Here is a 15,708-nt window from a genome sequence, read left to right on the forward strand (position 1 = left end):
CTCCGAGCCCTCCGAGGCACAAGCCCAGTAGCGTGCGTTCCACTCCACCAATACGAGAGCTCAGTGAAGGGCAGAGTGAGGATCTGTAGTGTTTTCTGATGAAATCTGGTTCTGCCTCGGTGCTAGTGATGGCCGTGCATTCGTTAGGAGACCAGTTGAGGGCCAGCAAGCAACCTGTTTTATGTGCTAGGCACACTGGCCCTATCCCGTGGAGTTATTGTCTGGAAAACACTCTCGTTGTTATTCCACCATTCCTGACTACAAATTTGTACGTCAATCTGGTGATTCGATCTGATGTGCTGATATTCATGAACAGCATTCCAGACGGGTTTCCAACAGGATAACGCTCGCTGTTGCAACCTGAAATGCTCTCCAGGATGTTGAAATGTTCCCTTTGTATGCTCGATCACCAGATCTGATACCTAACGAGCACATATGGGACATCATCGGACCACAACTCCGGCGTCATCTACAAACAGTATTAACCGTCACTGTACTGACCGACCAAATGCAACAGGCATTGAACTCCATCTCACAAAGTGATATCCGGCACGTTTTCAACACGACGCATGCACGTTTGCATACTCGCAGTCAACACTATGTACCGGCATTTGACATTTGCAATGGCTTATCTCGCATGTACATTAACTTGTGGTCTTGTAACGTTAGTCACTTAACTATGTTACTTAAACGAACGTATTCCGGAAATATCATAACTCTACATTTATCATTTTTTAGTGTTGCACTTTTTCTCCCGTCAGTGGAGTTGATAAGAGGGATCGACGTATAATCTGTCCTTTATACGTAATTTTTCATTGTACTTCCCGTATTTCTGGTTTCAGCTTGGGGGGATGTTTTCGAGAACCCAATCGTTTCGCATTTTTCTGACCTTTGAGTAGAACCGCATTGAGTAGAATGGGTAGAATGAGGAGTGAGACGGCAAGAGATATATCGAAAGAGAACTGCATGCAGGAGGCGATAGAAAAGATAAATTTAAGATGGTAAGGACATGTTACAAGAATGGGTGTTCGCAGGATAGCGACAGAAGCCCATGAAATGATAGTAAGAGACAGCAGACCTAGAGGTAGTCCTAGAGACAGATGGAGCTTTGGATTGAAGGAGTGTGTGATGAAGAGAGGAGAAGATAAATACGTAGTCGAGATAGAAACGTGGTGGTACGATAGGAAAAATGGACATGATTACGTTCTAAACAAACTCAAACAGAGATTGTGGAAGATGACTATGACAGCCGTGATGCAATATCCATGTGTACGTTAAATATACATTCGTGATTTGTTGTAAATACACACACAGTTATCAAGAACGAAGTTTACACTCTGCAGCTGAGTGTGCACTCAAGTGAAACATCCCAGCACATTAAAACTTCGTACGGGACCTTTCAACTACGCGGACAAGAACTTTTCCGAATTTCTTATTTTTTTAAGGGCATTAGTGCTAATTGTGCTTGGCCAAAAATTTACATAACTCAGGGAACAGTATAATATCGTTTCTTTATTTTCGTCTGAGGAAGACAAAACTACCCGTCCTCACAGGTTGTGGTTAAGACATGTGTCCGCAATATCATTTGTTCCACGAGTGCTACTATCTCACGTTTCGCCAGAGAATTTTTGTGAAGTTTGGAAGGCAGGAGATGTGGTACTGGCGGAAGCAAAACTGTGAGAACCGACGGGTAGTCGTGCTTCGGACTGTTAGTCGGTGGAGCACTTGCTCGCGAAAGGCAAAGGTTCCGAGTTCGAGTCTCGGTCCAACACACTGTTTCAATCTGCCAGGAAGTTACATAGAGTTATCCTTGCATGCCCAGAAGAGATACGGTGTCGTATAATGATTATAGGAGTTAAAATGTTTAATTTATGCATGATCGCAGAGTATAGGTCAGTGAGATCTGGAGTAGTAACTGGTAGTTACTTTGAAACAGGCTGTTGACTTCACGGTAGGTACACCTTCATTCGCTGCGGTGCTAGGGGGGGAGGGGTGTGTAGGGGTGGCAAGCTCATCGGTGTGGCCGCGTTTCAGAGGCACTGTATCGAGGAAAAATCTCTGTCCCTATCGGGGACTGAAACCGGGACTTCCAGCGCCGGAATTTAGTGTTCTAAACACTGTACCATCATGGCTAGTACTTACTTGTTTTTATATATCACGTTCTTAGTTCTTTTTCGAGTGTACTCCACAATGCCTCTCCGTTGATTGATGATTTAGGTTTGTCAAATGTTCAGTTCACTTAAAATAAAATGTGTTGGTTATTAACTTCATCAGTTTTGGGAGCAACATGAAAGAAGTTTATACTTTTACTTCCACGTATCTTGCGTTTCCCGCTTAAAAGAACTATACAGACTAATATTTTACAGGCGTCGTAGTATTAGATATGTCAAGTACATTGGCGTAATTTATCACGCAAGTATATTGTTAATCGCGTTAGAGTGACGTCGCATTTCGGTTATTTTCATGAAAATGCGATAAAATACTGTTCACACTTTTCCGCACTTGTGCAGTGATCTACGTGGTAAAAGAAAATTGATGAATTTATATCGGGATTACCGAAGTCTCCTATTCCACCCACCACTTTTACCAATGACGTCATCAATATGGCAGAAATTGCTGTTCTAAGCATTTCCAATACGGCGCCTATGATGTCACTACATACACACGGTAACAAACACGAAAATACGTACAAATAAGACAGTGACATCTGCCTCCAAAAATACAATCAAACTAACGGGGCAGCCGCGGGAAATTTTTGGTTTTAGGGACGGGACAAGCTAAATATAACAGGAAAAAAAGACACACCACGATCCCAAAACACAAAATGAAAAAAAAAAATTACAAAATGTTCAGGAATCAGACACTTCCCTTGACCTATATAGGTCAACCATAACTATTGATACGAAAAAACTACTACCTACAACTACGAAAAACAAAAACAAAACCACAACACCTCAAAAATTCAAAAGCCAAACATCCCTACGTAAATTAAAACACATTCAATACACAAAAAACACAACAAGACGACATCTACAAACACAACAAACTCATAAGCTCCGCGCTGTGATGACGTCATACACCACAACCCCTTATGTCATGGGTCAAAGCATACGGGTGGTATCGGACCCTTCCGTTGACCCTTTAGATTTATTTATAATAGAGTCACATGAAAACTGTTGTGATGTCTACGAGTAAACGACATGCTTCGGAGATGCACCGATGCAGTCTTTGAGAAGCCGATATTCGTGCTTGTGTTTAGTGTGGTACCGCGTTGTGGGGCCTTCGGTGGCGGTACTCACCGAGTGCTCACCCAGGTTCTTGACGCGGCAGTGCAGGTAGGCCGTGGCTCCCAGCTGCGCCGTCACATTTGTCACCAGCCCGGAGTCGAACTCTGGTTCCGGAGGACCGGAGGGCTGTCTCAGCAGAGGCCGCGGTGTCGAATGGAGCTCGCCCAGGAAGTCACCTGTTCATTACGAGAAAGTAACCAGAACTACTGACTGTGGTACCACATAGCGCTGCGCGTACGAGATAAAGAGCCAACAAGTATGGAACGTTTTGATTTCGCTGTCCTTCATGAGACCTCAAGGATCCTGCAGCTACATTCATATTACGAACATAGCCACAAAAGAAAGAACGAAATTACTTGCAGAGCACATGGCTGCCGGTGAGACTGTTGCGAGGAATGTTATGAAACATCCGTCTGCCATGTTTAACAACAATTTATGTGCATACTGTCTTTGTTTACGTATTTCGTGAATCCTTACAAAAATTGAAATGAAGTATAGAGAGAAAGGTAGATATTGTTCATCGTTCATGCATTTTAGGAACAGAAACATATCACTGACGACTTTTACAGCGTAATAAAGTAAGTCTAGCAATATAAAGGTAGGCCTAGTGTAACGAAACATCGGGCATGGATGTTTGTGATGTCCTTAGGTTAGTTAAGTTTAAGTAGTTCTAAGTTAGGGGACTGATGTCCTCAGATGTTAAGTCCCGTAGTGCTTAGAGCCATTTGAATCATTTTTTGGGACTTGTTGCGGTCTCCCTCAGCAATATTTCATTGAACTACGAGTACTGAATTGAACAACATTCTAAATGAATAAAATTAGTTATCGTATTTTACACTCTGCGCGTAAGTGCAGATACAAACTACGACGAGAAGTAGTGCCTTTTTCGGATGGAAATACGAGTTGCCTGAGATAAATAATGAGACTGATGTTTATCCACCTAAGGTTTTTTTTTCCAAACAGCAAGATGTCACCTTCAAATTAGTCTCCACCGGCAGCTATATTCCGACGGAGGTGTTGTTCCTATTCTCTGTTCCAACTGGTAAGGCCTTTAACATGTCGGTCACATTCTTTTGATTGTCATCCAGAGTCTCAAAATGACGCCCTTTTAAGACATTTTCCACGTAGGAAAAAGAAAAAGTCGCAAGGACTGAGGTGAACAGTGGACCTGCGGAAAAACATGAACGCCTTTTGAGGTCAAAATTTCCGTGATGAAAATGGCTGTGTGGTGTGGTCATAATGCGGCATCCACTTGGCTGCACTGCCCGGTCTCACCTAATTGAACTCTATTCCGAGTCTTTCGAAGACCTCTTTGTAAAACACTTGGTTGGAAGTTTCTCCTGGAGGAACAAAATCTTTAGGCACAATATCCCTACAGTCAAAGAACCAACTCAACATTGTTTCCATCTTTGATTTGCTTATTCGATTTTTACGTTCGAGGAGATGCCTCAGTGTGCCACTCCTTACTTTGCCACTTTGCTCCAGAGTCGTACTCAGAAATTCAGGATTCATCACCTGTGATCACACGACTGAACCATTCGTGGCCATTGGCAACCTTTCAAGAATATCAACGCGAACGTTTCTTCTATCGTCCTTTCGCTCAATTGTGTGGCTTTTCTGACAATTTAGACACAAACCTTTCGCATGTGCAAATTTTCTATCAGTGTACCGTACAGTAAAAGTGAATGAGATCAACAGGTCACCCATCATCCTTATTGTAAAATGTCAGCCTGATCTCACAAGAGCACGCACATGTTTGTCAGTTTCGTCTGGTTTTTTAAGTTGAAGGTCTTGTAACGTCGTGAGTTAATGCGCGATAACATACATTGCAGTACAGACCACAGTATTGGAACTGATACGAGGGTTTACGCGGACTTTGCAGGACAGGTATTAGGCGACGTCTTTCTTCAACGCTGCTTTTGCGTCGTCTTGTAAGTATCTACGCCTGGACAGTAAAGGGACAGTGAGCGGACGCCGTACTGAGGTAGGTGGGACTTTCAATTTGAACACTACGACGAACGACGAGTAACAAACAGTACGGTGCGGCTGGTCCCGGCAGAGGTTCGAGTCCTCCCTCAGGCATGGGCGTGTCTGTTGGTCCTTAGGATAATTTAGGTTAAGTAGCGTGTAAGCTTAGGGACTGATGACCTTAGCAGTTAAGTCCCATAAGATTTCGCACACATTTGAAAAAATAGTATCAAACCCCGCACCGCCGCAGTCTCCCTAAATGAGGTTCATCTTCAATGTGTTCCTGGTCTTCCAAAAATGATTTATGCCACGGAAAAACTTGTGCTCTTGATGTGGTATATTCCCAATAGTACTGTATCAACATTTTGAAGGTCACAGTCACGGATACCCTAAATTTACCACAAAACTTGATTGCAGAACGTTTTTCTAAAGTCCGCTGTTGCATTCTCGTAGCACACAACAACAACAAAACTTGACTGATGGCCTCTCAAAAATCACGTGATGGTTGTACGGAAGCGAAACTCGAACTCAGCATCTGAAAGGGATGAGCACACAGGTCTACACAAGCACGTGAATCAACATATCGTTGCCAGATCGCCCGCAGCGTAGTCAGTCTCATTACGTTTCGCCCGTAGATGATCACCTACATAAATACTTTGGTAACTACTATGAAGCGTGTAGCAGATTGTACTGACCATTGTACTGCTTGTTACAGCTTCTTTCTCGTCCGATCGCGTATAGATTTCAATGAGAATGACTGTGACTTTGTGCGCTGCTATTAGTCCAATGTGGCCTTCGCGGTCGCTACGGTATCTGTACTTACTAGGCTGTAGCACACTCTAGGACAAGAAAAGACGCACCAAGAAGTGATTATTATTATCGGAATCCCATTGACTGGAGTAGAACTGACTTCAGCAGTGAGTCCCTCTTCAAGTTGAGAGCGGATAGCCGGTGAAGACGTGACTGGCGATGCCCCGGACAACGGTAGGGTATCAACCTAGTTGTCGCCTCCCATACGGCCGGGCAAATAGAAGTGATGGGGTGCCGTATATTTCCATAGTAGCATCCATTTGGTTGTCATCCGTGGATCCTTGCAGCACAGCGATAAGTCGAAGATACTCTGCGCCCTGTTTTGTTGCCCTCTATGGCAACCCAACCTGGGCTTACATTTCAGCAAGATAACTCCCGCGAGCATACGGCGTTTCTACTGCTTGTTCTAGCGCTTCCCAGACCATTCCTTGGCCAACAAGTTTGCCAGATCTCTGCCCAATTGAGAATATCCGCAGCATTAGGGTGTGGCCCTCCAACCAGTACAGGATCTAACGATCTAACAGGCCAATTAGACAGAATTTGGCACATCTAAAAATTCTATAAATAAATGACTAGGCGAATAACTGCTTGCATAACGGCCAGATATCGACCAACGCCTTACTGACTTGCACAGTTTGTGAAGTTCTTTCTCTAGAATGAATCATCCAACTTTTCTGAATTATCATCATTTGTTTGTCCGTACACGTACATCACACCTACCGATTTCCGTCCCATTCTGATAGTTCCTTCGTGCTGAGTCTTTTTTTTTTCCTCTTCAGAGTGTATGTTCCACGATTCCTCACTTAATTGTGGTTTCTGAAACACTGTAAGCAGGCTTGAAGAATAACTGCGGTCTATGTTCAAACCTCTACCAATTTAGATTTTTCAGCATTTCCTTGATGCTCTCTTGCGAGTCAAAGATGTGACCAATCGTGTTGCCTTTCTTTTGATTTGCTATTGATTTCATAGTCGCCCTTCTGTCCTACCTGGCATGGATTCTACACACTTAAGCAGAACATTACGCTGGAATATATAAATCTGTTCTAAGCAGTTTTCTTTGCAGACTGACTGCATTTTCCCAGTACCCTGCCAATGGACCCAAATCTGCCTCCTGCTTTATCCAAAACAGAGCCTACACAAGCATTCCATTTCATTGGCTATTGTCCTCTCTAATATGGCAATATCAATCGCAGCCCGTCATCGGTATTACCTCTTCCTTGATGCCTCACGATTTGCCCGCGATAAGTCAACTCCTCGCCAAGGGCCAGGATAAATACTTCGACAGAAGGACATAGCTATGTTTAGCGCCAGAGTTGGAAGATATCTCGGACTTGCTGACATCTTTTTCAGTCGTTACATTTGTGGTAATTGTCGTCAGCATCCCTTCACAAAAGAAGATGAAGTAAAATTCCAGAATTCGAATCAAGAACAGCTGCCAAATGAGTAACGTAGAAGTAAGTATCCTCGGAGTAGTGAAGCAACTTAAATCACTTAATAAAAACAAATCTCATGGTCCAGACTGTATTAAAATTAGGTTCCTTTCAGAGTATGCTGATGCAATAGCTCCATACTTAACAATCATTTACAACCATTCGCTCGACGAAAGATCCGTACCCAAAGACTGCAAAGTTGCACAGGTCACACCAATATTCAAGAAAGGTAGTAGGTGTAATCCACGGAATTACAGGCCCATATCATTAACGTCGGTATGCAGCAGGATTTTGAAACATATATTGTGTTCGAACATTATGAATTACCTCGAAGAATACGGTCTATTGACACACATGGATATAGAAAACATCGTTCTCGTAAAACTCAAATAACTCTTTACTCGTACAAGTGTTGAGTGCTATTGACAAGGGATTTCAAATTGATTCCGTATTTCTGGATTTCCGGAAGGCTTTTGACACTGTACCACACAAGCGGCTGGCCGTGAAATTGCGTGCTTATGGAATATCGTTTCAGTTTTGTGACTGGATTCGTGATTTCCTGTCAGAGGTCACAGTTCGTAATAACTGAAGGAAAGTCATCGAGTAAAACAGAAGTGATTTCTTGCGCACCCAAGGTAGTGTTACAGGCTCTTTGCTGTTCTTTATCTATATAAATGATTTGGGAGACAATCCGAGCAGCCGTCTTAGGTTGTATTCAGATGATGCTATCGTTTACAGACTAGTAAAGTATCAGAAGCTCAAAACAAATTGCAAAACGATTTAGAATAGATATCTATATGGTCCGAAAATTCGCAATTGACCCTAAATAACTAAAAGTGTGAGGTCATCCACATGAGTGCTAACAGGAACTCGTTAAACTTCGGTTACACGATAAATCAGTCAAATCTAAAGGCCATAAATTCAACTAAGTACCTAGGAATTACAATTACGAACAACTTAAATTGGAAGGAATACATAGAGAATATTGTGGGGAAGGCTAACCAAAGACTGCGTTTTATTGGGAGGACACTTAGAAAATGTAACAGATCTACTAAAGAGACTGCCTACACTACGCTTGTCCGTCCTCTTTCAGAATACTGCTGCGTGGTATGGGATCCTTAATAGATAGGACTGACAGAGTATATCGAAAAAGCTCAGAGACGGGCATCAAGTTTTGTATTACCGCGAAATAGGGGAGAGGGTGTCACTAAAAAGAAACAGGATTTGGGATGGACATCGTTAAGACGGAGGCGTTTTTTGTTGCGGAGGAATCTTCTCACGAAATTGTAATTACCAGCTTTCTCCTTCGAATCCGAAAACATTTTGTTCGCGCCCACCTATATAGGGAGAAACGATCACCATGATAAAATAAGGAAAATCAGAGCTCTTACGGAAAGATATGGGTGTTCGTTCTTTCCACGCGATATACGAGATTGGGGTAATGCGAGGCGGCTTTTTTTAAGTAAATACCGTTTTGCCACACCGCGGCCGCAGTGCTGTGGTCAGCGTTCTGCGCATGCGCACTGGGTACCTACATCTGTTGTCTACGCACTGACGCCATTGCAGTCTGATTCTTGTTTACGGTGTGTACTGAGTGTTTAAGATGCCTTCGATAATCGTGAGCCCTGCCGACTGTGAAGTACGGGCTGTTATAAGATTTATTAGTGCTCGGCCACAGCGGACGGCTTACACGTTTGTAAAATCTGAGCTTTACCTAAGAATGCTGTATTTCATTACTATGGAAAAAGAAGTGAAGAAGCCATTAGGCCTGAGAACGGCCAAGTTATTTTCCCTTTTCGTTACCTTTTCTGAACGTCTTTTCAACGAGGGAAGATGTGGAGTAGATTGTCCTAGCGGTCACTGTCGAGACAGCGTTGGTAGATGTGTCTTGTCGGTGTCGTCCTCTGAACGCTATTTATGTGGGACAAAGTATATCGCAGACAGACTGAATTGTAGAAAGAAGCCAGCGAACAGTCGTCAGTGAAGACATCTATTGGCGCACTCTCCAAAATATTAAGTATTTTATGCTAAAACTGGTAAAAATCGTGAAAGAATACGATAATCAGCACTTTTCCGACAGTTACTCATCCCTTGTAAAACGTCGCAGCTGACCGCTGTGACCGAGCGGTTCTAGGCGCTTCACTCCGGAACCGCGCTGCTGCTACAGTCGCAGGTTCAAATCCTGCGTCGGGCTTGGATGTGTGTGACGTCCTTAGGTTAATTAGGTTTAAGTCGTTCTAAGTCTAGGGGACTGATGACCTCAGATGTTAAGTCCCATAGTCCTTAGAGCCATTTGAACCATTTTGAAATCGTCGCAGTGGGTGAAAGACTTTTCCCGGTCACAATACGGTGCAACAAAATTACACCATCTGGATCCAAGAAAGTTTCTCAAAGGTAGACGCTATGGGGTTTTTGATCTGTCTAATGAATAATAGTAGTAAAGAATCTGCGGAAGTATTTGTGTACCACATTCTCAACTGCAGTTCTTCTGACAAAGTTAGCTGCAGAAAATTTATTTTATTATCCATGAACAGGAAGCATAATTTACGTTAACAATATCTGTTATGACAAGTGTTTTTGGTTCAGCGTATTGACAGTTAACTATAACAAGTTTACCACCTTATTCCAAGTATCTGCTATTAGTTAACTTAAATCCTGTCTCAAAATTACTATTTATTGTGTGGAGAAGTAACAACAGTGAAGGCCATGTTTGTATAGATTATTAAAGTAAGACAGTGGAGACCTTTTGCTGAGTCGTTCTGTTACAGTACTTGCTTAAATTTCGTTAGTTTAAATTCATTAAAAGTCTCAGACTTGAAGTACTTCACCGTGACAACAATTATTAATTTCGTTTTTGCTTTGCAGAGTTCGTAATGTGTAAAAAGGAATTCTTGTGAGTTTCAGTCTAGTACCAAGTGCAATAGTTACGTTCATTAAAACATAATTGCAGTACCTCTTTTAACTTTAAAGAACAGGCTTACTTTCCGAATTCGGCTCTTCAGAACTTGGTGATGGCTCAAATGGCTCTGCGCACTATGGGACTTCACTTCTGAGGTCATCAGTCCCCTAGAACTTAGAACTACTTAAACCTAACTAACCTAAGGACATCACACACTTCCATGCACGAGGCAGGATTCGAACCTGCGACCGTAGCGGTCGCGCGGTTCCAGACTGAAGCGCCTAGAACCGCTCGGCCACATCGGCCGGCCGAACTTGGTGACCTTTATTAGTTAGTAGAACCAGCGATTATCAGGAGGAAACTTTTCAATGTAAGTTAGCATTAGTTCTTCGCCCAGGTGTAAATGCTCTCACTACTATTCAGTGTGAAACATTAATTAACAGGTAATAGCGCTGTGAAGTGTATACTTCGTTTCCGGATACAAGAATCCTCTAGTTTGTCCCCTAAATTCTTCGGAACAAGTATAAAATCCTAATTAATATTCGGTACAAATGCAGGTGTCATAGTCAGGAGGTTCAGTTTTCTCTAAGGCGTTCAAAGTGTTGATATTATTGGTTTTGGTTGCGAATCCGAAGTTATACAGCACGACAGATAGCCGGTCACGCAGCTTGAAAGGCGCAACCAGATACTCGTGGTAAAATACGATATGGGAGCAGGCCGGCGTGGCCGAGCGGTTCTAGGCGCTTCAGTCTGGAACCGTGCGACCGCTACGGTCGCAGATTCGAACCTGCCTCGGGCATGGATGTGTGTGATGTCCTTAGGTTAGTTAGGTTTAAGTAGTTCTAAGTTCTAGGGGACTGATGACCTCAGATGTTAAGTACCATAGTGCTCAGAGCCATTTGAACCATTTGAAGAATATGGGAACACTATAATTACGATGAGAAAAAGAGGTTGTAGGGCTGTTAAAACCTCCTCACTACGGCCTGCAATTCCTTTGGTGAGCACTCGTGTAGTGGACAGTTATCTCACTTGTTTCTAAATAATTAAAAAATAAAATTATACAATTTGCTTTTGTAGATGAATTTCATGAAAACTAAATGAAAAGCTTGTAATGTTTAGATTTGTTTCGTCCGTGTTGAGAATCTGAAAGAATTCGAGGAAATCACTGACAGTTTGAAGCAATTGTCAGTCCTCCGAGCTCGCTTAAAGAGAGAAGAGTGCACGTTCGGTCAAAAGTGAGTATCTGATATCGAATCCAGCTCTTGTACACAGTTGTAAAGGTTCACATCAGTTAACTTTCAATGCTGTTTCCCTGCTCCTGGATACCAGCAAATTGCAGTGCAATTTATACTGTGAGCCAGATCCAACACAAACATTACATTAATGTACAGACAAAGCGGCGCATTTCGCGTGTTATTTGATTTATTGAGTAGTTTCTCTCATCACGCGCAAGCATCCTCAGATATTCATTGCCCTATCCGCGACAAGTTAGAGGTTTCTCGTACAGGTCGGCATCATAGCCAACTTTATGGTGAGGATGACGCAGAGCGGTACGTTAAACAACTAACGTTTCGCAACCAGGGCAATGAATATCTGAGGATGCTGGCGTCCGATGCGAGAAACACTCAATAAATCAAACAACACGCGATATTCGCTGGTTTACCTGTGCAGAGCGTTCCATTTATCTCGACCACACCAAATAACTTTTTGACCAGAAGCAAAATAAAAATGAGTCAAGTAAATTCTCTTTAGCTACCAGGGGGACATTAACCAGCATGATTGCATTTCTTGTACCTTTTACTTAGGTACAAACAGCAGTACGACTTTTTAAAAATAGAACCCTGTAATTTTTATTTGATAACCCTCTACTGAAGATCCAGTCACAAAATAGATAGCAGTGTCCCTTTCACGTAAACATGACGTTATTAAAAACTTAACACTAAAGTTACTTCGATATTAATTTATTTTGGCTTTTGGCAGCAATGACTATACAGCCAGCAGCAACTAAAACTGAGCCATGTTAACACAATTGCAAATTTCACACTAGAACAGTAGTGAGAGTTAGACATACAAAAATAAGTTCTTAATGCAAAATAAAAACAAAATAACAATCGCCTTACAGGCAGCAGTAGTTACAGTAACGTCAACTTATAATTGTAAATTTCTCGTAGAACACTGAAAGTATGAATTACAAATATAAATTCTTAGCGTAAAATATGAACACAAAATTACGACCCAGTTTTCGAATCTGGCCGGTTCCATGGAAGAACGATGTCCACAGAAACTTATAGTTTAAAGCTGGACGACAGCGTCAGTTACAAATACAAGTTCTTAACTCAAAACAAAACACAAAATTACGATCTAGTTGTCGATGTGAGGACGAGAGCCACAGCAATTTGTAGTTTGTAGCTGAATAGCAGCGTCTTACAAATTGTCCGCAAGCAAATTGTGCTATATATCAAATCGGTAAGGAAAGCAGCTACACTTGTGGGGAAGGGAGTAGAACCTCGCACTAAATTTCCTGTACAAGATCGCTTGATTGGCTATGTTCTTGATACACGCCAGTATGACTTGGTTCAGATCTGCCATCGACGTTAGGTCCTTATCGCATTGTCCAGAATCGATAATTTTGAACCAGTGTAGGTGGGCAGCGTAAACACTTGTTCCCTAGTCTCATGCGAATGACAGATGTCATATGACGTCTACTAAGTTTCACCGAGGCTAACCGTGATGGAAAAGTGAAGTTCCGTTGTATGTCTGGTAGGTGGCCGTCTTTATAGTGCTCGGATATGTGCTGTTCACAGTTCCAGTTGTGATAAGCAGCTGTCTTAATCGTCGACTTGAGATCCATATAAGGGATCGGTGTTGGGCGTATCTGTCCTCCCGTAATCCTCTTGGCGAGGCGGATGCCACGATGCTCCTTTATCCAGCGTAATTGGACGTCTATGCCCAATGTTCGTTCGTCTGTTGCGGCATCCATGACATCCAATACATATATGTTAGCTTCGTTATCAAATCCCGGATTTTTCAGTTTCTGCAACACGTCTTGGGAGCCCGTAAGCATCAGTACCACACTGAACGCGTGTATACCATAGAAAATGGCCTCCCTGATTGCCAGAAACTCAGCCGTGTAGATAGAGGATTCAGGCAGAAATGCAAACATTTGGTAAGTGCTATTAGAGGGGCTGAATAGGGCCATCCGTATAGATGCAAGCGCACAGTGGCCAGTGTCGGATAATAAAGTGCTCTAGGTCGAGAATGATGTTCGTCCTCGTTAAAGCAAGCACGAAATCGGGGCTTGATCTAGGAAAGTGTCAAATGAAGAGCGAAAGCAAATAAGTTTCGTGTCTTGTAGAACTAGTGGAAAGGCATCTCGCCTCATAGCTACGAGCTATTAAAAGGAGTTCGGTTCGGTGTTCTTCTATGAGGTACCTGTGTGAGTCACCCAAATTGAACCATAGCCGTGAAAGAGGCCGTAGAGAAAATAAAATTACGACGACTGCCGTCGTATAATTTGCGGCATTGCAGATGCTTCCACTAGCAGTATAACAAGACGATTCAATCTATAATGGAGAGCATCGAGTTGGCGCAAAGCTGATTTCGTTGCGTTGCCGTAGGCGATGCTGCCATAATCGCAGACAGAGCGGATCAAGAACAAAGTGAAGAGGACTGTCGGTTCCTCTTCCCACCAAACTATAGCAGGCACCTGCAATATATTCGGAGCGTATTCCACCTTGCCCACGAGGTAAGCTGCTTGACACTTCCACGTCAGTTTGCGATCGAAGTAGACGCCAAATAGCTTAGCATGTAACTGAAAGGGAAGCTTGTACGGATGAAGCTGAAATTCTGGAGGGACGTAACTGCGCATTTTGCTCGTATACGTCACCGCGTCAGACTATTTGGGCGACAGAGTGAGTGCATTTCGAAACTCCCCTGTGGCCAGCATTTTGCATGCATCGTTAACCCGTAATTTTATCACACAAAAGCAGGCGAATGCACGTATATACGTACGCCGGTCGCGTACAGAAGAACTTTGATGTCGGGGCTAAATAGAGTTTCTAGGTCGGCGACATACAGGGCGTGTAGTAAGCGATTCCGTATCGCACCCTACGGAAGGCCACGGGACAGGATACGACGGCCATATAACACGCCGTCTTGGCCACTGACGTAAACTGTACGAGAGCCGAGCAAACTATATATAATTCGTAAATACGTCACCGGGAGGTGTAGCAGTTACAGTTTGTTAATATGTTCACGTTTAATGACATTGTAATAAACCCTCGAGAAATCAATAAATAAAGCTATGAGATACCAGTTAGTCAGGATTGTTTTTTTCATTGTGCGTCATTGCGAGAGGTGTAATACACTGTCAAAAGCACTTCTGTCTTCAGGAAAACCGTATTGCGTCTACGGGAGCAAGTCTTTATTTTCTAACCAACATTTTGAGCGGAGCTTGAGAAGACGTTCAAAGGTCTGACACGTAACTGACGACAGTGTAATCGGACGATATTATGTAGCTTGACCAGGATCTTTCCTAGGTTACAGTATGGGCACTAATATTTGAATCGTCAACTCTGCTGGAATGTTCCGGTCCTTCCAAGTGTCACTAATGCTCACAAGAACACGTTTTGCGTTGTCCGACAAACTGCTAATCATGGAGTAATGGATGTGGTCGTATCCGAGCAAAGTGTCCGTAGAGTAGGTAAGAGTGTTGTGGCGTTCTGAGAAAGAGAATCATGTTGTTAAATCTGGTTAAATTATCATGAAGTGCGATGATGAAGGGCGATCCGAACCTCATATCATATAAGACGTCGACAAAGAGCCATTTGCAAAGGGGATCGCTTTGCTGCGGGTTATGTTTAAATGCGTCGGCTTCAAGTGGTAAGCCGTTAGGGTTACAGTAATGGCTGACTCGCTGGTGACCTGATGAAGCTGTTGTTGATAACGATGATTTTGTTGTTGTCTTTGATTTCTGTTGTTTGTTGTTGTTGTAGCGGCAGTAGATGAAACCGTTGCTGCTGGGCTAGTTGTAGCTGCTGAAATTGTAGCTGTTGTTAATGACAGTGCAGAATCTGATGTCCATGTTTGAGCTGTAGTCCCTGTTGTTGTAGATATCGTAGGTTCTGAACTGGTAGTTGAACCCGCTGGACCTCACAACCAATTTGATTTCGGACGTCGCCGGCAGCGAGATATGTGTCGGAACATATTGATGGCAGATTTGCAGTGCCGGTTGAACAACAACCTGACCTGTGTCAGAGGGAGCGGCCATTTGGGAGGCTAGCTGTGTAGCGCTTTCGCCGCAAGCCTGTGGCTA

General features: G+C 43.0%; 1 protein-coding gene across 1 annotated transcript in view; it reads right to left on the bottom strand.

The window, feature by feature from the left end:
• Positions 1-15,708, bottom strand: part of LOC126088433 (neurotrimin-like) — a 124,404-nt gene that overhangs the window by 75,970 nt on the left and 32,726 nt on the right. Inside the window, exon 4 of the mRNA XM_049906575.1 lies at positions 3,300-3,463. Coding sequence (XP_049762532.1) covers positions 3,300-3,463 — 164 coding nt within the window. The remainder of the gene's footprint in view (positions 1-3,299; positions 3,464-15,708) is intronic.

The sequence above is a fragment of the Schistocerca cancellata genome, chromosome 6, assembly GCF_023864275.1.
Source record: "Schistocerca cancellata isolate TAMUIC-IGC-003103 chromosome 6, iqSchCanc2.1, whole genome shotgun sequence".
In the NCBI taxonomy this organism is placed as follows: Eukaryota; Metazoa; Arthropoda; class Insecta; order Orthoptera; family Acrididae; genus Schistocerca; species Schistocerca cancellata.